Here is a 21,398-nt window from a genome sequence, read left to right as displayed (position 1 = left end):
TTATTGACCTAGGGCCCAGACCACCGCCCCCACCTCCTGCAAGTTATCTGGCTCACGCTGATGGGCGTGGCACGGGGCAGTTTTATAACTCAGGAACGAAGAAGCAGCCTGGGGTTGGGAGGGCAGGGGCGGAAGTGTAGGACGGGAAGATTCTCATGGTGTTCGCTCCTGTCCGGCTGTAGGCTGGGCATGAGTGTCCATGGCTGCAGGAGGAGGGACTAGAAAGGGCTAGAACTGCCCGCCATGAGAGACCTGGTGGCAGAAGATGAGAACCAGAGGCTGCTAGAGCTGTTCGAGAACATGCACGAGCTGTGCTGCTCTCAGGCCCTGGGCACGAGGGGTGGCCCGCCATGCTCCTGCTCTGTGCTGAGTGGAGGCTTCAGGGAGTCCTGGAGTCTCTTGGCATGGTCCTTGATGTTCTCATCATGGGCAGTGATAATTGCTTTCCAGACAGTGGAACCAAACTAGGTGTAGCAGGAGCCAGGAAGTAAAAGGGCAGATGCCAATATGGTGATTGCCACTGACAGACTGGATGGTGGATACATGGGAAGCATCCAGGGCCAGATTAAGACAATGATTATTTTCCAGTTACCGGCTCCGGTATCAACATAATACAAAATAAAAAAGAAGGATAAGTGAGTCGACAAAATTCTCAATTCCTGTCATGATAACTTCTTTAATGCTTTCTTGAAATATTGTTTTTCATTTTTTTTCCCCAAAGAAATGTTTTTGGTGTTCCTGTTTTGCGGATGTAACATAAACAGCCTGGCATCATTAGCGCAGACTGGCAAAATAAGGGCACGCTTTTAATTAGGTGATCCAACATTGGGGCACGCTTTGGGGGACTTTGAAATAAATGGAGGCACTTTTTGGAGGTCAGAGTTTTGGGTTTTACGAATCTTAATTTATATAAAAAGAAAGGGTGACATTATTTAAAGTCTTAGGTTATTTCCCCAATTAACTGTGTTTCAGGGTAATGAAATAGTCCATGAGGGAAAGTTATCTTTTTTACTTATTTATTTTTTAAGTAGGCTCCACACCTAGCGTGGAGCCCAACACGGGGCTTGAACTCACAGCCCTGGAATCAAGACCTGAGCTGAGATTAAGAGTCGGATGCTTAACAGATTGAGCCACCCAGGTGCCCTGAGAGGTTTTTGTTTTTAATAGAAAAATTCAAGCTACTAAATACAGAAAGAATGTTAGAATTAGAAATCCCCATTTTGCCAGTCCTAATGGAAGTGGATCTAGGCAATGGTCATCAGTGATGGGGAATGAATGGCAGTGAATGAGTCAGGCTGATACACCTTAACTCACTGACACCTTGAACATTACTAATAACAGGACACCAGATGTCTTCTGATGTTATGCAAAAGAAATACACTGCATCACCTATTAAGTATTTTTGCCAGCTGACCAGAATTCTGAGTTTCACTACGTCTCCGGATCCAGCTAGGAGTTTAATAGAAAATCCAGGGCACAGAGGGTTATGTTAGACAACACGATAGGGATACAATCAGTCAAATCCAGAATGTGGGAAATTCTATGGAATAAATGATGCAGTTTCTTCAACAAACAAATGGCAGAAAATGCAGAGAAGGGGAAGCTATTACAGGTTAAAATGAGACACAAGAAGCCTATAAGATTTGTCATTTAAATGCAATGTGTGGACCTCATTTGGATCTTGACTTGGGCAAACGAATCATAAAAACATGTTTTTGACATAATTAGAGAAATTCAAATACACACCAGGTATTAAATGCCATCAAGGAATTTTTTTATTAAATATGTAATTAATATGTTACATTAATATATGCCAATTAATAGTTTTTAATAATTAATAGTCATTAACGTATAAATATTGTATGTCACTGTAGTTTTTTTAAAAGGCCTTGTCTGGAAGAGATACATACTGAAGCATTTGTAGATGAAATATGTCTGGGATTGACTTGAGATACTCTACGCAAAGAGAGTTCACTGGCTCAGTTTTCCTCTTTTGAAGGCTCTGCCTCCTTTGGGAAGAAGAAGTCTCAAGACATGGGATTGAAAAAGCTTCAGTGCTTCGAGTGATGATGAGATTTCAAAGAACAAGGGCTCTCTTCGATATATTTCTGGGCTGCATCTTCTCTGCCTCGGCCGTGCTAGGCCCAGTAAGTGGCTGGCTTCAGGAGGTTTGGGGGACTCCAGGCTTTAGAGGTTAGCACGTCCAAGTCCATGCCTGGAGCTGGGGATTGTTTGTCTCTCAGCTACACTCAGAAGATGAAGCCCTTTTGGAGGTAGTAGAGCTAGTACTAGTTAGGAGGGTGAGCTCTGCAGCTATTGCTTGGGTTCAAACCTTGGCCACTTAATTGCTGGGTGACTTTGGGCAATTTGTTTACCTGAGCTTCTTCGAGGAACCCCATGACACACTTAGTGGTAGACCTCATGGAGACCCTCATGTACAAAATGGAGAGCATGACATTACCTGCCTCTCAGAGTGAATTTAAATGAGATAAATATATAATGCTCCTAGAACATATCCTGACTCAGTACAAGCTAGCTGCTTTGAGAAGTGGCTGAGCAGCTCTGGGAATGTAGGTGGCAGGAACTAGCGGTCTCCTCCATGTACCATAGTTAAGATGAATCAATTTGATTTCCTGTCCTCCAGGTCCTCAGCCCAAGAATCTGACCGCAGAGAGTAAGTCTCATTGTCCCAGCTGGGGTCACATGCTCACCAGTTGGCCTACAGAGGGTAGGGTACTTTGACCATGCAGCCTAGACATGGGGCAGACGCAAGTCTCTCCAGAAGAAAACTGGAACACTGAGTAATCCAAATTCCTGCTTCCTTCTAGATGCTGATTATACCAAAGATCCTGGAATATTCTGAAGCACCGTCAGGGAATATTGCCTATGGGGTGGGACTCTGCTTTGCCCTCTTTTTCACGGAGTGCTTGAAGTCTGTGAGTTTGTGCTCATGCTGGGTCTTAAACCAGCGCACAGGCATCAGGTTTCGTTCTGCTGTTTTCTCCTTTGCCTTTGAGAAGCTAATGCAATTTAAGTCTCTAACACACATCACCACTGGAGAGGTAGGTGCCTGGGACTATATTGGAGGCCACACTTGCTTAGCTTTCCTCCAGACATCCCTACCCTGGGGGCTGAGGGAGGGAGGAAAGGGAGTTAGGAGAGAAAGGAAATAATTCTTAGGGTGTGTGTGGATAATCATTAACAGTTGCCTCTGAGACCATAAGAGCAGGTCAACAGTAACTAAGGGAGATGCCACTTGCATTCAGAGGCTTTGGACAAGATTGATTCATTCATTCAGCACATACTTACTGAGGCCTACTCTGAGCCAGACCCTGCGGTAGGCCCTGGGGGATATAGCCGTGAACAAAAAGACACAAACCCTCAGTAGAAGCACCTTGGAAAGGGCATCCCCTCAGTCAGCCTGGGGAGGAGGGTATGGATGGATGGGATAGCTCAGGGAAGTCAAGGGAAAAGCAATCGTAGATCACCTCTCTGAGGGTTAATTCTTATCTGCAAAAGAGGAGTCCTTAGAGCTGCTTGGTGATTGTTCTTGGGGTATCAGTTCCCTGCTCTTGCTCCTCCTGCAACATAACACAAACAGACAAATGTTGACAGAGATTGGAAAAAGATGCTCCAACTTATGACCCAGGGTCATGGGAGTATTGGAATTTTGTACATTTAATTTCACGTTCCCTATTCTTCTATTGCTTACCAGTTGCCTTGAGGAGCATGAATGACTTTTATACTGAAACAGACATTTAAATTTTTGGAAAAGGCAGCACTGCTCTGACCCCTTACCCTCAAGCTAGACCCCTTAGTGATCTGGCATCAGCAGCTGTCCAACCTTGCCTCCTCCCATCTCCCCTCCTCCAGCCCTAGGTTGGCTTCGTCCCTTCAGCCAGGCTAGGCTAACCTTCAGTCACCAGGCCTTTCCACCTCCTGGCAATGTTGCTCGCATCACTCCCATGCTCTGCCCTTTTATAATCCCATTCTTCCTTCATGGATGTCCTCTCCTTCATGACAATATCGCCAAACCCCACCGTCCACTCCCAGTCCCCACCAAGCGCAAATCTGGCTGTCCCACTAACATGAGCCCCCTTCAAAGACACAAATCCTTTCAGATTCACCACTCTATCCCTCAAAATGCCGACATTTGAATTACACAGGACAGATGGCTGAAAAAACGTCTGCTAAATTAAGCACTTCCATCAAGTGGAAGCTTTCTCTAAATTCAACTGGTAGCCAACATAAGATATTTGTTATCATCATTACCCTTATTCTTCACCATTTTATTAGTCCTGTAACCTGAGGCAACTTGTTCAGTCTCTCTGAAGCTGTGGAATAATAAGACCAGCCTTACAGGATTGTTGTCTCATAGGATTAAATGAGTTAGTACATATAAAACACATAGAAAAGGGACAGTGGTTCAGAAGTGTTAAATTGTATTGCTGATTTCTCTTAGGCCTTGAGCATGGGGACTCCCTGTCATCCTGCCTTTGACTGAAGTTGAGATCTGTGGCAGCCCTTCCCCCTGTTTATCTTAGGAGAGTCATCATAGTAATTATTAACTTCCACTGAGCTGGACATTGTCCCCAAGACTTCACCTCGTTAGCTCAGTCAGTCTTCTGACAACCCTCTTATGAGGTAGTTTCTGTTATTGTTCCTGTGGTCACAGAGGTAGAAACTGAGGCATGGAAGGAGTAGGAACCGTATACAAGGTCATGGGATTGGAAAGCAGCAGAGCCTGGCTGCAGGGTCCAGGCTCTGAACCAGTGCACTTACCTGCCTTGCCAAAGAGACTTTCTGCACTGAGGCCTGCCCTGGTTCCTTTTCCTGTGTCTCTGTCCTGAGCCCCTGCTGCGTGCAAGGCCAATTTCCCCCAAACAGCCTCCTGAACATAAGACAGAATGGCCCACTTGGAAGTAGCTGCTCACATGAGGAGTCCTATTGCCTCCATAAATTTTATTTTTAAAATTAATTAAAAAAACACCTGCATATGTTCTCGGAAACAAAATAAAGTAGAATAGATGACTCCCCAGACCCCGTCACTTCCCTAATGCCTGGAGGTGACCACCGCTATCACTTTGGCTTGTGTTCTTCTAGACTTTTTAAAGTATGTTTAGGTACACATGCAAGTTACCCATAGAAAACATATTGTATCTTGCGCCTGTGTTTTTACATAGATGATACTACATTTTAGTTTTCTGCAGATCTTCCTTGTTCCTTTTCAAGGACACTTACTTATAATTGTAGCATTTCCTTCCCCCCTCCCATTTCTACTGAGATATAATTAACAGATAATGTTGTATTAGTCCAAGGTATACAAGGTAATGATTTAATCTGTGTTGCAAAATAATCACTACCAAGAGTTTAGTTACCATTCATCACCTTACAGAGTTATAATTTTTTGCCTGCAATGAGAACTTTTAAGATCTACTGTCTTAGGAACTTAAAGATACACAATACAATATTAACTATGGTCACAATACTTACTTATCTTATAGCTAAACATTTTTACCTTTTGACCACCTTTATCCATGTCCCCCCACCCACCTTAGAGCATTTTCAGTGTGGCAAAATTAAGTGTTTTATATGCGTTATCTCATCAATGCTATGGAATAGGTTGTATTATTATCCCCACTTTACTGATAAAGGCAACCAAGGCACAGAGATTCTACAGCTAGTACATGACCGGTCTGGGACATGAACTCTGACAGGTTGCTCCAGGACCCAATATTATCTAATACTCCTTGGGTGGATGCTTTAACCTTTCCCTACCAATGGACATTTAGAATGTTTCCAGGGTTTTGCTGCTAATAAGCACAGCTGCAATAAATGTCCTTGTATGTGCTTCCTCTCGTGTGTGTGAATGTTTCTCAACAGAGAAATGAAATAGCCAAGTCATGGGGTTTGTGCTATTGTTAACTTTTAAGGATACTGTTCAACTCCCTTCTGAAGTGGCTGTACCAAGCTAGGATCCCTCATACACTTCAGATTTTTGTAAAGATTCAGCCTGGGGCCCATCCTGGGAACTAGAAGGAGATTAGTTTAAAGTGGAAAGGAAATCACTTCTTAAGGCATTCAGACTGGTCATTCTAAAAGACATTCATGATTTGAATATTTCTTGATTTGCAGCGTCAGCTTTTATGTAACATGGAAATGGGCAGTATGTGTTAGGGAGCAGGGCAGTGGACAGAAGAGTCTATAGCAAGATAGAAAAAGAAGGATAAAAAGATTTAGCTCCTGCCTAAAAAATTTCAGCCACTAATGGTAGTAGTAATAGTAGAATGAATAGGATAGAATAAGGTAGGAGACTAGAAGTAACTCTCTGGGGAATCTGGATATGAGAAGTAGTAGCAATAGTACAGTAAAATATAACTTTTATTGAGCACAGCCCGTGTGCAGATACTTTATATTTCATTGACATCCTCACAACAACCATATAAAGTGGGTATAATTATTCCAGCTTCACAGGTGAAGAAGCGGAGGCTCAGAGTGGCATAGTAATGGGCCCAGGGTCACAGAGATTAAGAGGAGAGCTTGGTATTTTTGTCTCTACCACCGTGCCTCCCAAGCCTTCACATCCCCGGCACGTGTAGCCCCTTCTAGGTACCTGAAGAGGTGATACCTGTGGGGCTTTGCTGTCTTACAGGCCATCAGCTTCTTCGCCAGTGATGTAAACTACCTATTTGAAGGGATGTACTACGGCCCCCTGATCTGGATCATCTGTTCATTGCTGATTGCCTGCACTGTCACCTCCTACCTCATTCTTGGACCCACTGTGCTCTCCACCACTCTTTGCTACCTCCTGATTTTACCAGTGGAGGTAATGTCTTTCTTTGCCACCCGTTGGATGTTGGATATTCCCCACAACTCCCAGGGCTCTGGAATCTGGGGTACTTCTGAGTGGAAATATTGACTCCTGTTGACTGTTGATTCTACTGTGGTTAAGTTTCAGCTTCCATTTCTGCCTCAAGCTATTCTCTGGCCACAACATTGGCCAAAGAAATAAGAGGTGAATATGATGTGCGAAAGTCCATCTCATAGATTTCCGTGAGGGACCCTCTGCTTCACAGACTTTCATTAGTAGATGTCCTCTATGTAAGGTTTTTGTTCCTTCTCTTCTACCCAGAATGTGCTAATGTAATAGCCCAGATAGCATTTAACATTTGGCTGAGCACAGTATAAGGGGGGAAGGGAAGCAAATTTGCTGACAAAGATTCAGGTGAAATAAAATTGGGCAAAACAGGAAGTGACTCTTGGATTATGTGTGCTCTGAATTATTGAAATCAAGGGTTTTCCTCCCTCAGCACAGGTATTCTGATCAAAAGGTGATTGTAACTGTTGGTGGGATTAGGGTTCCCAAAGGCAGAGGAGTCATATTTCTGTTTAGCTAGCCTGGCTTGGGACACAGGAGAGAAACACCCCCAGGATGTATGAGACAGGTGCTCTAAGGCATGATGGAGAGGTTTCTGTTGGAAAGTCTTCAGCAGGACCCTAGAATTTAGAATCACAATGGATTCCAACAGGGCAGGATTAAATCCAGGTATTCAGTCCACATCTGCATTTTACCTTTGAACATACTCCTAGTTGCCATACTTATGCCTGGGTGAACTCTCCTGCCCTTGTCAAAAGAAGCTGTTGCTGCATCCTGATTGCAGGTGTTCCTGATCAAAAGGATTGTTAAGATATACAAACACACCTCTGAGATCAGTGACCAGCGCATCCGTGTGACCAGTGAAGTTCTCACCTGCATTAAGCTGATTAAAATGTATGCATGGGAGAAACCATTTGAAAAAATAATTAAAGGTACAGAAAATCTGGTTTTCTGCTCAGCGCCTTGGGATGTCACGGTGGGCCAAGCCTCTCACTCACCCTTTGGGTTGTTCTTTCATGCTCTGGGAGTTGTTTGGTGCTCTTTGGAGAATATTCTTAGGGTTAATTTCAGTGCCTTTGCTTTTTATCTGTCAGACCTCAGAAGAAAGGAAAAGAAACTATTGGAAAAGTCTGGGATCATCCAGAGCCTGACCACTGCCTCCGTGTTTATAGCCCCCACATTGACCACAACGGTGATGTTCCTCATCCACACAGCTTTACAACGGAAACTCACGGTTTCAGGGGTAAGTGCTTGGGGTGCTTTGTTTTCCCCTCATATTGATAGGGAGTTTTTCTTTTGTGTGTTTTCCTAGATCATGTCCCTCAAAGATCTGAAGGTTTTGCAAATGGATAATAGATGTTGATTTTGATTTTCCAGACTTTTAGGATGCTCAAACTTTCTTCCATCTCAATCTGTCTGAAAAACTGACATCCCTTGTATAGCAACTATGGGAGGGAGGGATGACAAAGTTATCTGGGGATACAGGGGAGGTGAAATGTGTAGTTAAAACCCTGATGATTCTGATACATGCCTTGAGGTTGAGAATCCTAAATTAAGGAGTTTGTTCGAACCCAAAATAGGGCCCTGAAAATACACCTTAAATAAAAAGCTAGAGCTTCTTTTGTCTTCTCTTTGTGGTCTGACCCTGGCCCAGCAAAGCTGCAGCTGCCTTTTAGGGGTAGAATCCCAGTTTTCTGAGGAGAAAAGCCAGGGGGCTGCTTTGGGAGAAGTTGGAATCCAGATAGGGCTTGGGAAAGGACACTGCACCCAAAGCAAGAGGGGGGCGGGGAGCATTGGAGAGCCTGCCAAGGGTTTGTTTGTGTTCCATACAGCAGGCACTTCTACTTGATCCAGGCACGCACCAGAGAAGCCCCCTGAAGGCTTGAGGGTGGACGCAGGGGCTTTTATAGGAGAGACTCTCAGCAGGAGTTCAGGGTCACACGACACTCACACAGTGAAGGATGAAGAAGGGAGTGGAGGTGGGGTGTGGATTGGAAAGTCCCCAAGGTACTTTAGGTCACATTCTGAGATCCTGAGAGCCGTAGGTGGTCTGCTGCAGTCAGGAAAAGTCTCCAGGAGAGAGTGAGGCATGGATTAGGCTTGAAGTCCAGGGACATTTGGAATATTAGAAAAGAGTAGAACATCTAAGGCAAGGAAAACTGAATACGATCATAACAGCAATAAGAGTATCAAGCTCTGTTAGCAGTAAACAAGCTCTCTCATATGTACTTTCTCAGTGTTTCCCTGGACTTTATTCCTGTACCCACTTGATGATTTTGACACTATGCAAGTGGGAAAACTCAGCTTGTTGAGGGAGGGGCCCTGGCCAAAGTTGCAGAATCTCCCAGTCGCTAAGCTACAACAGGAGACAGGCCTACAGACATGAAGACATTAAGACGATTGCTCTTTCCCCACTCTTTCCAGTCTCCCCAAAATACTGGCTCTGTCCCTGCCACGGGACAGACCAGCCTATTGGAAGCTGCAGGGTCTGGCTCTGTGGGATAGGGGGCCTCAAGGGATGGCCCTCACCATCTCCTCCTCTCTTTGCCCAGGCCTTCACTGTGGTGGCCACCTTGATTCCCATGCGGCTGTGTGTGTTCTTTGTGCCCTTTGCAGTAAAGGGCCTCACGATTTCCAAGTCTGCGGCAGAGAGGTTTAAGGTAAGTGGTCAGAGGACTGTTTACATGGCTCTCTGTTTGGGTGTTCATTTGCCTTCAGCCACCGAGATGTTCCTCCTGAAGGTGACCCCAGGGCAAGGCAGATTGGCTAACTCAGTGACGTCCTGTACCCAGGCTGGGGTGGGGGCTGGGAAGACAGATTAATCAGGCCCTGGGGAGGTCTTAGGATAGTCTATACAAACCAGGTCTCAGACAGGAGGTCTACAGACCCTGTCCAGGTTTGTATAGGGTTACCATGATGGTTTTGCTTAAAAAAAAAAAAAATCATATTTGTTGCTTGCATTTAAAAACCTGGAAATTCTACATAAAAATCAGATTTCTGGATTTTTCTGAATAATCAGAAGATCTAGGAATATCAGACCCACATTTTGCTGTGGCTACAAACAGCTGGAGCTGAGGGGATAGTTGCCCTGTTAGATGAGGCAGCGAGATCCAGTTTGCTGCAGACCACCACTGAACATCCACTACCTAGAGATGAAACCACTGTCCAAAATGTCAAGAAGTATCTTTCTAGATCTCTTTCTAAGCAAATCTCCAGGGAGAGACGTGTGCCTCTAATTTGACAGCAGTGGGATCATACTTCCTACCCCCCTCTTTTAATGCTAGCACTCACACACGTTTCCCCGTCAGGGAGGAGGAGACACAAAGAGGAGTGACCGGCTCATGGTCACACGTTGAAATGTATGGCCCCCAACAGTTTCCCACCAGGTGCTACATGGACAGACCTTTTTACTTTGAATAGTTATAAATGAAATTTAATTAGAAAAGTGGCACATCTATCTGATGATTCCACAGTGTTGTCACCCATGTAAAATGAAACAGGAAAGAACAGAGTGGGCAGTATGCTGATATCAAAGAGTGGCCCAGTGGTCCAAAAGTTGGAAAACCCTGATCTAGAATTCCCACCAGCAGAACCTGGCTCCTTCTGAACTAGTGGCGGTTCTTCTGGCTTTTACTGTTTATTAGGAGTTTATAAACCAGACTGATTGGCAGGCCAGCAAAATGGTCACACATTCCTATTAAACTAAAGAACTGAATTCCTCCTTCCTCCTTTCTCTTTGTGCAGAAATTTTTCCTCCAGGAGAGCCCTGTTTTGTATGTCCAGGCACTGAAAGATCACAGCAAAGCAGTGGTTTTGGAGGAGGCCACCTTGTCATGGCAACAGACCTGCCCTGGGACTGTCAATGGGGCCGTGGAGCTGGAGAAGAATGGGCATGCTCCCAAGGGGATGGCCAGGGCTCAGCCAGCTCCAGGAGCCCTTGGGCCAGAGGACACAAGGGACAGCCTAGCCCCAGAGTTGCACAAGTTAAACCTGGTGGTGTCAAAGGTAACATTATCCAGGCCATGCTGGCAGGCTGACTGCCAGACTTTCGGGGCCCAAGGCTCAAGCTTCCTACACTTCACCATTTCCTTGGCTAAAAACTGCCGTCTCTAAATCCCTCTTTTAAATACAAATTGTTCACAGAGGGCAAGCACAGGAAATCTTTCATACTTCAGTGAGAATCAACTGATCATCCGGAATTTTTTTTTTTTTTTTTTTTGGAGTAACAAGACCCAGACTAGTATGCTATATGCTGCGAGAGAAGGGGAAGGAGACTAACATTTATTAAGTTGCTAGTATGTGCCAATTTGGTTGTTCTGTGAACTCACTTCATCTGGCTTCTTCTCTGACTAACGTTTGCAAGGGCAAGCTTCCCTTCTTGTCCAAATTTCACCTCTGAACTTTCAAGTCAAACTTGATTGCATTCCTCCCCTCCCACCAATGCAGTCCATTGGTGACGTTTGTCAGCTCTCTCCTGAATCCAGCCGCCTCTCACCAACCATCCCCCCAAACCGCTGCCCTAGCCCCAGCCACCATTGTGCTGTTCCAGCTCCTCTAGGAGCCTCCTCATCAGTCCTTCTGTTTCCACTTTTGCCTTCTTACCATCCATTACCATGCGGTAGACAGAGGGCTCTTTCTAAACCATAAACCAATTCAAGTCACCCTCTTGCTTGAACCCCTTCAGGGACCTCCTGCTGCACTTAAGATACAGCCCAGGTATCCCCCAAGCACCCTGCCCACAGCTCTTACTCCTTCCCTCCACACCAGCTACACTAGCCCTCTTGTAGCACTTTGGCAGCCAACCCGCTTGCTCCCACAGCCTGGAACGACCAGATCTTCCTGTGTCTGGCTCTTTCTTGTCATTCAGGTCTCAGCTGCAATGACAACTGCTTTAAGAAGCCTTTGCTGGCCAACCCATCTAAAATTGCTTTGGTTCATGGTAGCCAATTCATTTTACTTAAATCATTTATCATCATCTGATATTATTTATTTATTTCATGGTTTATGTCTCCTCACTAAAATGTAGCATGAGAATTCTTTTCTTCAGTACTTGGTACGGTGGGAGAAACTCAAACACTATTTGAGGGAGGTGTGAATGCATAAATGAGTGAACGTATGCTTGAATTCTGTGAGGCTGGCTTCACTGTCCCCATTTTACACATGAAGAAACCGAGGCACGGAGAGGCTAAGTGACTTGCCCAGGATCATAGGGTAGAATAGGTGCAGATCTGGAATTCGGGTTTCTTGCCCAACAATACCACCTATCCATGAATTCCTCTCTACCGCCTCCGTGTAACTTCCTTCCTTGGTGGCAATGAGCTTTGCTAGTCTGAGGGGCCTTGGGGTGGGTGTGGTTATTTGTTTTCTGTTTGTCCTTTTGTGTTCAAACAACAAACCCACCCTGAGTGAGGAGGAGGGTTTGTGCTGTCCCAATGCCACTCTGTCCTCCTTGGCTTTGCAGGGGACCATGTTGGGGGTCTGTGGCAACACCGGAAGCGGCAAAAGCAGCCTGCTGTCCGCCATCCTGGGGGAGGTAAGTGACTTGTGACCGCATGCATGCGCACCCATGGGCGGTCCAGGGACTCCCAAGCTTGAGTTCCCCCGGTCAGCCACACCATCGCTTTCTTGCTCAATGGGGTCTGACCCAATACACTTTTTATAAATTGAGAGCAGTTGGGCATGCATCGAGGGGGAGGTGTGTTATAAATATATCTCCTTCTCATCCTCCAGCCAGGAGTGAGACATCTTAGATCCCCTGGAGGTCTGCCTTCACCTGTTCTCTGTGCTCTCCTCACCCTGTTTGTAATCAACCAGCTCTCAGGGTGATGATACAGTGTGTCTCAACTTTTAATGTGATGATAAAAATCATTTCATGAAACCCCAACTCAGAATGGGACATGTGTCCCTTGTGAGACAGCATCAGGAGTGCGATGTGGCGGGAGAAAGGAGGAGGAAGGAAGGAGGGTTGGGGGATAGGAGGCCTTCCCAAGTGGGATGGGACAGTCTTACTCGCACTCCAGCTGTAGAATTTACATGTCTGCCGGGTGCCCCTGCCCTTGAGATCTGAACTGTTCAATTCCACTGTCGGTGGATATTCTTGAGGTCTGCTTGGTCTGTAGCAGGCAGACATGTGGCTCAGCCCACCCTTTCTCTAGTTTCCAAAAAGCCCCAACTTGTTCCCCCCAAACAACTGAGGTCATATTGCACAACTTTCACTGAACAACACCTTACAACAGCCACAACACCTGGTGTGCATTTATGGCCACCTCCCCCAGGGGGTTCTCACCAGCACTTCCCCACTCAGCCCCAGCCTTTCCCAGTCCTGGGCTTCTCTCTCTGCCCCCTCCTTTCTCTGCCCATCATCCCTCCCTCCCACGTTGTTGGGAGAACAAGAAGGTTCTTCCTTTATCCAGCTCCTCCCTCAACTCCTTCTCCCAAATATTATAGCCAAACTTATCATCTCCTTGGAATGTAGTCGTATTGTCCATAGAACTCTCTCCCGACAGCTCACTTCTTCATGCTCCACATATGATGGCCTTGCCCCAACATCTTGGCAATGGGGAAGATAAGATTCAACTTTTAAAAAAATAGTAAACATAATTTGAATAGTACTTACATGCCAGGCCTGGTGCTAAGAGCGTCCCATTTTTTTTCCTTCAACCTGAAAACAACCACATGAGGAAGGCACAGACATTATGGCCAGTTTATGGGTGAGCAGATGAGGTTCAGAGAGGTGTCTTGCCCAAGGTCACATGGCAGGCGAAGGGGGAACCAGGGTTGAAACCCAGGTCCACATGGTGTCAGAGCTTTGCTTTTCCCCCTAGCAGCATTTCCTGGTAGCCTCCATCCAAGGCCACCTTTGCTTGTGACTAGTAGTTTCTCAGTTTCCTCTTGAAATAAACCAGTCACTGTCCATCTAATAAAGGAAAAACAAAAAGATGTCATTTTAAGGTTTTGTTCTTGTTAATTAAAGCCTGCCTCCAAATCAGGAGTAGGAACATAGAATCATAAAGAGGGAGGGGCACAGGATGATGAGGTCTAATGCTGGGGTGGTAGGGACGGGGGTTATGGCCTTTTTTTTAAATTGTGTGATAAATTTAAAATTTATCAAACAGAAAAGTGAGAAGACACTAAAGAGCCTTATACCTACCTCTAGATTCAACAGTTGATAGCATCTGCATTTTTGCCACATCTATGTAGAAACAAATTTCGTAGAACTATTTTTTAAAAGATTTTATTTATTTATTTGAGAGAGAGAGAGAGCGAGCCCACAGGGAGAGAGGGAGAAGCAGGCTCCCAGCTTGATCCTAGGTCCCTAGGATCATGACCTAAGCCGAAGGCAGACACAACCATCTGAGCCACGCAGGTGCCTTTGTAAAACTATTTTAAATTACAGAGGTTATGAGACTTTCCCACTTACTATTTCATCATGATGTCCCCCAAATAAGAACATTTTCCCATCTGTGCACAATGACATTATCACACCTAAAAACATTGGTAATAAATCTGTTGATATTCAGGGGTAGTCAGAGATGACCTGGAACTTTCTGTCTCACCGTGAAGAGCATGGACGCACCACTTGCTAGAGAATGGGGCTGGGGAAATAACAGAAAAAAAAGTATGGGGTTTCTTCAGTGCAGACCTTGGATTCAAGTCATAGCAGGAACTGGACTGGCTTAGCTCTGGCTGCTGCCCCATGTTCCCAGGACCTTCCCTCAGACTCACTGGTGGGCCTGGCAGGACCATGTTAAAAGTGCCATTTACATAAGAGAGCCCCCAGGAACCTGGAGGGCAGTGGGGCCTTGGGCCCTGCAGCTGCTGAGCCAGGCAGGGTCCTCCCCTGTTCTGCCTGGTCCTGAGGCTGGACTCACTCTGCTGCAGATGCACTTGCTGGAGGGCTCGGTGGGGGTGCACGGAAGCCTGGCTTATGTCCCCCAGCAGGCCTGGATCATCGGGGGTAGCATCAGGGATAACATCCTCATGGGAGATCAGTATGACAAGGCCTGGTAAGTTTCTGGGAGGGTCCAGGAGGGACACAGGTGCATGGGGCTGGTTGGGGGAGGGATCCCCTGCGGCTAATAGTAATTGGACAGCTGCTAACCCTTGCTGTGAGCTCACTTATATGCATCAACGTATGTCCTCCACACTGTCAAAGAGAGATTATTATCATATCCATTTTCTAGATGAGTCATCTGGGGCCCCAAGAGGTTAAATAATTTGCCTAGAGTCACAGAGCTTGGAGGATATGCTAGAATCACGATTCGAACCCAGTTGTTATCAGAAACTTCATGTGTAGCTGTTATACTCTGTGAGTCAAAATAACCCTCCCCCTCTAAAAACATTACTTTAAAACTTCGTTTGTATTAATTAATTCCCCACCTCTAAGTCAAAAGGGTGATGAGGTCATGTGATGTAGAAGAAAACAGTTTGGATTCATGGTCTGGTGGGCCGCCCACCACCATCCTTGCCCTTCGTGGCCTCTCCCTCCCAGAGTCCAAGGCTAACCTGCTTGAGACACGCGCTTGGAAGTCTGTTCAATGGTTCAAAGCTTCTCTGAATGCTACAGTTGTGCTTCCAAGTCTGGTGGACCCTGGCCTCCTTTCACTGTTTGCTTGATGTTGCAATCTGCCCCCAGTAGCTACACTGAGGGGCATGTAGGGGTGTGAGATCTCCAGCTGGCTGTCCTGTGGGCTCCGCAACGTCAGGTGCAACACCAGCTCAGGGGCACCCTGCTCGCCCAACCCCCATCTTGCCTGCTTCTCTTCCCAAGTTGCCCAACTCAGTTTAATGGCATCACTGAGCTGGGTATCCCAAGGAGCCTGATGCCTCCTCCTCTGATACTTCACGTCTAATTGGTCACCCACCTTGGACAACTCTATCCCCTAAATAGGTCTTGTCTTTCTTCTTCTCCATCTCCACTGCCAGTCCTTGCCTGTGATCTCTTGCTTGAACTGTTCCCACTGCCCCTGCCTTTGGCTCCCTGTCTCCAGTCTTCTCCTGCTCTGCCCCTGCATCTTGGGTCCCGCCTCTAGGGTAGTCATCCCAAAACATAGCTCTCACCGTCATTGCTCTGCTTTCACATTGATAGAACTCATTGGGCAGTTTGGAAGTATTTGGTCAAAAATAAAAATGCCCCAATTGTTAGACTTAGCACTGCTAGGTAATGAATGCATAGATGGTATCACCCATGGGCACAAAGGCCCATCTACAAGAGTGTTCACACTACACATTGTTCATAGTAGCAAAAGACTAGAAACAACCCCAATGTCCATCACAGGGACACTGGTTAAATAGTTTATGGTGCAGCCATATAACAAAATATTATGGTGCCATTAAAATAGTACAAACCTATATATGCTACACACAGACATATGCAACCACGTTATTTCTGAATGAATACGTAGGAAACTGTAATAGTGGCTGCTTCCATGGAAAGCAACTTAGAGTCAAAGACAAGAGAGACTTGCTTTTCCCTGTCTTTTTGTTGTTGTTCTGTTCAAATATTTACTAAGTGCGTGTATTAGACGGAAAGAAATGAAGGGAAGAAGGAAATGCAAAAAGCCTCCCGTGCTTTACTGTTAAACTCAGGATCAAGTCCAAATTTCTTAGCATAGAATGCAAGACCTACCCCTTCCCAGCTTGGGAAGGCTGGAGGGTCTGTGGCTGGGCCAAGTTGTCCCTTTAGCAATCTGTCCTTCACAGGTATCTCCAGGTGCTCCACTGCTGCTCCCTGAACAGTGACCTGGAAATTCTGCCCTTCGGAGACATGACCGAGGTGAGTGGGAGGCGAGCATCCCCCATCTCCATTGTGATGGTGCCTTTGTAATGGTTTTCTGGGATCCTCAGGCTGCCTCCCTGGGTAGGTAGAGGGGGGACTCCGGCAGTTTCCCCGAAGCAGCCCATGGCCCTGCAGCTGCTGCCTCAAAGCCTTCTCCCCCCAGGAAGGAAACTGGGGTTCATCTTACAGTGAGAGTTGGCAAAGAGCCTACCTTACCCCACAAGGATGGGGAGCCGACCTCGAACTCCTCCTTTTGGAGCAAGAGGAGTGGAGACCCAATGAAAATGAGAAACCTCCCATCCCTCCCCATTTCCTCCCCTCTCCCACCTCCCACCCTGCCCTCTCTGGCCAGCTCTTCTTTTGCCAGTGGGAACAGCCACCATGGCTTCCCAGGGGCAACGCTAGTCACACTTTCTTGACAATTCATCATCTTTCACACCTGTAGACACCTTTAATCTACACAAGACCTTTCTAAGATAAAAGCAATATTGTTGTATTATCTGTTGTCTCAGTCTGCTGAGCACTTACCAGATGCAAAAGACTACTGTAGCAACTTGAATGCATTGTCTTAGGTGAGCCTCAGGTAATTCTAGGAGGTCGGTGCTCTTATTATCCTTCTTTTAAAGGTGGGTCTGTAAACCTTTGACGGCAGAGTGCTCAGTTGTCTTGTTCAGGGTTATCTCTTCAGTAGAAAGAAGATGGTCTGGTCTGTAGAATGGCATCAGTGAATATGGACCTCATCAAGCTTGAGGTTTAGATGAGTTGATACATACAAAGTGGGGTGAACATGCTCAGCTGGAGTGGGTGTTAGCTTATCATGTGAGCACAGTAGGCACCTAGTAAGCACCTGCTGAGTGAGGACTGAATGTGAAATTAAGCCTTGGCTCCAGGCAAAGCAGCCTGTCCAAGGGCACACGGTGCTGAACCAGAGGCAGGGTAGTGACTAGAGGTCTCCCTGCTGCTCTTTAGACTCTGCTGCTTTTCTATAGAGACCACAAGAGTTCATGGTAGAGCAGGGACTGGGACTTAGCCCCTGGCGCCCTTATCCTCAGGGCTGACTGAGGGAGAGTCCAGCCAGCAGGTGCCTGGCATGATAGTCTGCACATGCTGTTCAGTAATTCTGGTTGCTTGTTACTGACTCTTAGTATCTCCTGACATAAGGCGTTGTGTAAAGTGTCCTTCCCATGACAGCAACGATAGAGCCCCTTCTGGCCAATGTAGCCTTGTCCTGTGGACTTGGCTGTGCACAGTGCAGTCTTCAGCAACGAGGGCTGACGGTCCTGCAAGTGGATGGTTGCTGTCAACAGAAATTTAAAACCCAAATAAGATGTAAGGAGGTGCTCTTTCTTAGGAATGATTTGTTTTATTAACTAAATTGCTAAAGTTTTAAAATGTCACCTGAGATGTTGAAGGGTTTAGAAACATTGCATCTAATTATGAGTTATAAAATTTTAATTAACTGAAAATCAGTTTTTCATTCCCTACTAAGCAAATTTTGAAAAAAAATTTTTAAATACCAGGGGTGCCCAATCACGAGGTGTCTAGGAGTGTGCCCTGAGGGGGTTCAGTGTGTCACATCTGGCCACCTGGCTGGTTTGAGCACACCTCACTGGGCTCATCCTCTAGACACAGTGCCTTTGGCTGTCTGTTTGCAGATCGGGGAGCGGGGCCTCAACCTCTCTGGGGGGCAGAAGCAGAGGATCAGCCTGGCCCGTGCCGTCTACTCTGACCGCGAGCTCTATCTGCTAGACGACCCTCTGTCTGCTGTGGACACCCTTATAGGGAAGCACATCTTTGAGGAGTGCATTAAGAAGATGCTCAGGGGGAAGACGGTCATTCTGGTGACCCACCAGCTGCAGGTGACTACCCTTCCCGGGCTCTGGCCACGACTGATGGCTAACATAGATCCTCACATTTCTGCCATTGATTCCGTAACAACCTCACCGTGGCTACCCCTTCATCTCAGACTAGACCTCAACATTTGAGGAGCATTGTAAAAAACCTGGATCTCTTCTGCTTTCCACGTGGAGAGGACAGGCTGGTAAAAGATTTCTGTGGCTGGTAAAAATTGAAACCAGATTTGAAGGTCTCCTTCAAGATTTTATGGGTTGGCTCCTACTTTTAAAGTTATGGAAAAAGGAAACAGATCTTTCAGAGAAGAATTTCCCAAGTCTCATGTTCTTTGATGAAGTGCAGTGACCATGTGCGGGTGGGGCTGCGTCTCATAATGCCTTTACCCTAGGTATTTCCATACTTGGTTTTGGCCTCAAGATGTATTTATTATTTATCCCTCTCCTTCCATTTTGGCCTATTTTGGGAAGGGTACAAAATATTTCAGACATAAAGACAGTTTATAAAATAATCTACTGAAAACCCATGTGTCTATCACCCACATGACAGAAACACAGATCACCTCTCAGATTGCATTCTGAGTCCCCTCACTTTGCTATTGGTCATTCTCATGCAGGTCTCCGTACCCTTACAACATGTGTATAAATCTCTAGACATGATAAAGTGTCCTTCTGCGTATTTTAAAGCTTTATATAATGGACAGTTTACTTTCTATGTCCTTCAGTAATTTGCTTGTTTTGCTCGGCATTATATTTTTGAGATCTTCCATGTTGATACACGCAACTTGATTTAATTCTCACTGATATAGCATTCCAATATCTGAATATACCAGAATTTATTCCCCTAGGATGGACATCGAGGTTGTTTCCCATTTTTCACTTTTACAAAAAAAAAAAAAAAATGCTTCGGTGTACATCTTTTTATATGTGTCTTTTTGCACGTTTGCGAGTTTGGTGGAGTAGAGGTTTAGGAGTCCAGTTGTTGGTTCATAATTCTTAAATATTTAATTTTACTAAGTATTATCAAGTTGTTTTCCCAAGTATTTGCACTAATCTATAACAACACCTACCTTTTACGAGAGTTCCCTATACCTCCAGTCATCACCAGTGCTTGGACTTAAGCAGTGTTTTAAGATTTTTGCCAATGTGGGTATATAAAAAACATTTTATTATGATTTAAATTTACATTTTCCTTTTGAATGGTGAAGTTGAATATCTTTTTGTATGCTTACTGATGGCCTTATTTCTTCTGACTCTTCAGTATTTAGCATTTTGTGACCAGATCATTTTCTTAGAAGATGGGAAAATCTGTGAAAAAGGAATTCACGATGAATTAATACAGAAAAAGGGGCGATACGCCGAACTCATCCAGAAGATGCATGGAGGAGGAACCACACAGGTAATTTCCACCCCACTGCACCCTTACTGCCCAAAGGGAGGAGCACCCCCTGCATTCATGGCATGTGCTTTCTCCCCAGGACAAACTGCAGGACACAGCAAAGCCAGCAGAAGACCCTCAAGTGCAAGGGCAGGCCCAGACCACTGGCCAGGAAGAGCCTCTCTATGAAAATGCTGGTAATGGTGCTGGGGAGAAGGGAGAGCACATCTGCCAATCTGCCTGGCTCCTCCAGAGGTCCTGGCATCTCCTCCTGGACCCCAGACGGGGCCATGTCCCTCACTGTCTAGGATCCTAGACCTCACATACACAGGTTATAGATCCATGTAGTGGAGGGCTGTGGGGTGAGGACTGTGCTGGTCAGGAGGCCTGAGATCCTACAGGTGAATGCTATGGGAGGCAGAGCTGAGGGTGTGCAGAGGCAGAGGCAGGGTGTGGGTAGTATTGGCCCAGAGCAGCATAAATTTAACTGTAAGGCATTTAGACATTCATGCATTACATGTTTGTTGAAAACAAAGGTATTAGAAATCAGAAATTAATTGGGCCCAGTTAATTTCTGATTTCTAATACCTTTGTTTTCAACAAACATGTAATGCATGAATGTCTAAATGCCTTACAGTTAAATTTATGCTGCTCTGGGCCAATCCAGAAGCTAATCCAGAAGCTCAGGGCCTTGCTCTTCTCTAAGACAGGGCAGCAGGGCAGAAAGACAGTTCTGGATTTGAATTCCAGCTCTCTGCTCACAAAGTTTTGTGACCTTGGCGAAGCAACATAACCACTCTGAACCCTCATTTGCAAAAGTGAAGGTAATAGTGCCTTACTTTGCGGTGTTGTTGTGGAGATAAGAGGAAGTCAGGCGTAGGGAGGCCTCAGGATAGTGCCTGACATATTGGAGCCTCCTGTAACCAAGAGCATTTTCAGCTGTGAAAGTCGGAAAATGATTTGAGCAGAAAAATAATTTGAAGGAAAAAGTGTAGATCACAGAATAAAAGGAAAAGTTGAAGAACTGGGCCTCAGCAATTTTAGAGTGTAAGTAGCAGGAATAGGTGCAGACTTTTTTGAAGAAAACCTACTCCAAATATTTCCCATCCTAGTGTGAGTTCCCTCAAGATTCAAATTCCAGGAAGAGAGCCCTCTTCCCCAGGAGAAATTAGGGTGTTATTAGAAGAAGGGAGAGCCTCAGGCGGAGACAACAGACAACCCCACTGGAGTGCGGCTTCCTGTTGCTCTTATCGTTAGCAGCATCTACTGGTATTTTCATGTACTGGTCTCCCTGCCCTGCTCTAGGACAAGAGTCTGTCTGAGCTAGTGCTACAGCTGTTTTCCGAGGAATTCTCAGAAGCATATTGCTGCAAAGCATCTTAGCAACCATCTATATAGACCTGCCAGTTGTCAGATGAGGAAACAGAGAGATTAAGTGATTTGCCTGAGATTGCACAGTATTGTAATGACCATTCTGGAACCCAGTTTTCTGGTCCCAGATCATTGCTTTCTTCA

General features: G+C 45.7%; 1 protein-coding gene across 1 annotated transcript in view; it reads left to right on the top strand.

The window, feature by feature from the left end:
- Nucleotides 1-21,398, top strand: part of ABCC11 (ATP binding cassette subfamily C member 11) — a 61,791-nt gene that overhangs the window by 6,048 nt on the left and 34,345 nt on the right. The window contains exons 4-16 of the mRNA XM_028091245.2: nucleotides 2,000-2,147; nucleotides 2,829-3,062; nucleotides 6,653-6,826; nucleotides 7,662-7,809; nucleotides 7,972-8,120; nucleotides 9,430-9,537; nucleotides 10,622-10,882; nucleotides 12,339-12,410; nucleotides 14,759-14,883; nucleotides 16,580-16,652; nucleotides 18,311-18,514; nucleotides 19,767-19,904; nucleotides 19,984-20,080. Coding sequence (XP_027947046.2) covers nucleotides 2,000-2,147; nucleotides 2,829-3,062; nucleotides 6,653-6,826; nucleotides 7,662-7,809; nucleotides 7,972-8,120; nucleotides 9,430-9,537; nucleotides 10,622-10,882; nucleotides 12,339-12,410; nucleotides 14,759-14,883; nucleotides 16,580-16,652; nucleotides 18,311-18,514; nucleotides 19,767-19,904; nucleotides 19,984-20,080 — 1,931 coding nt within the window. The remainder of the gene's footprint in view (nucleotides 1-1,999; nucleotides 2,148-2,828; nucleotides 3,063-6,652; nucleotides 6,827-7,661; nucleotides 7,810-7,971; nucleotides 8,121-9,429; nucleotides 9,538-10,621; nucleotides 10,883-12,338; nucleotides 12,411-14,758; nucleotides 14,884-16,579; nucleotides 16,653-18,310; nucleotides 18,515-19,766; nucleotides 19,905-19,983; nucleotides 20,081-21,398) is intronic.

This window comes from Eumetopias jubatus, unplaced genomic scaffold (genome assembly GCF_037043125.1).
Source record: "Eumetopias jubatus isolate StellerSeaLion01/CBP00866 unplaced genomic scaffold, mEumJub1_p1.0 scaffold_10, whole genome shotgun sequence".
In the NCBI taxonomy this organism is placed as follows: domain Eukaryota; kingdom Metazoa; phylum Chordata; class Mammalia; order Carnivora; family Otariidae; genus Eumetopias; species Eumetopias jubatus.
The sequence above is the reverse complement of the archived record's forward strand: the minus strand, read 5'-3'. Positions and strand labels throughout refer to the sequence as shown.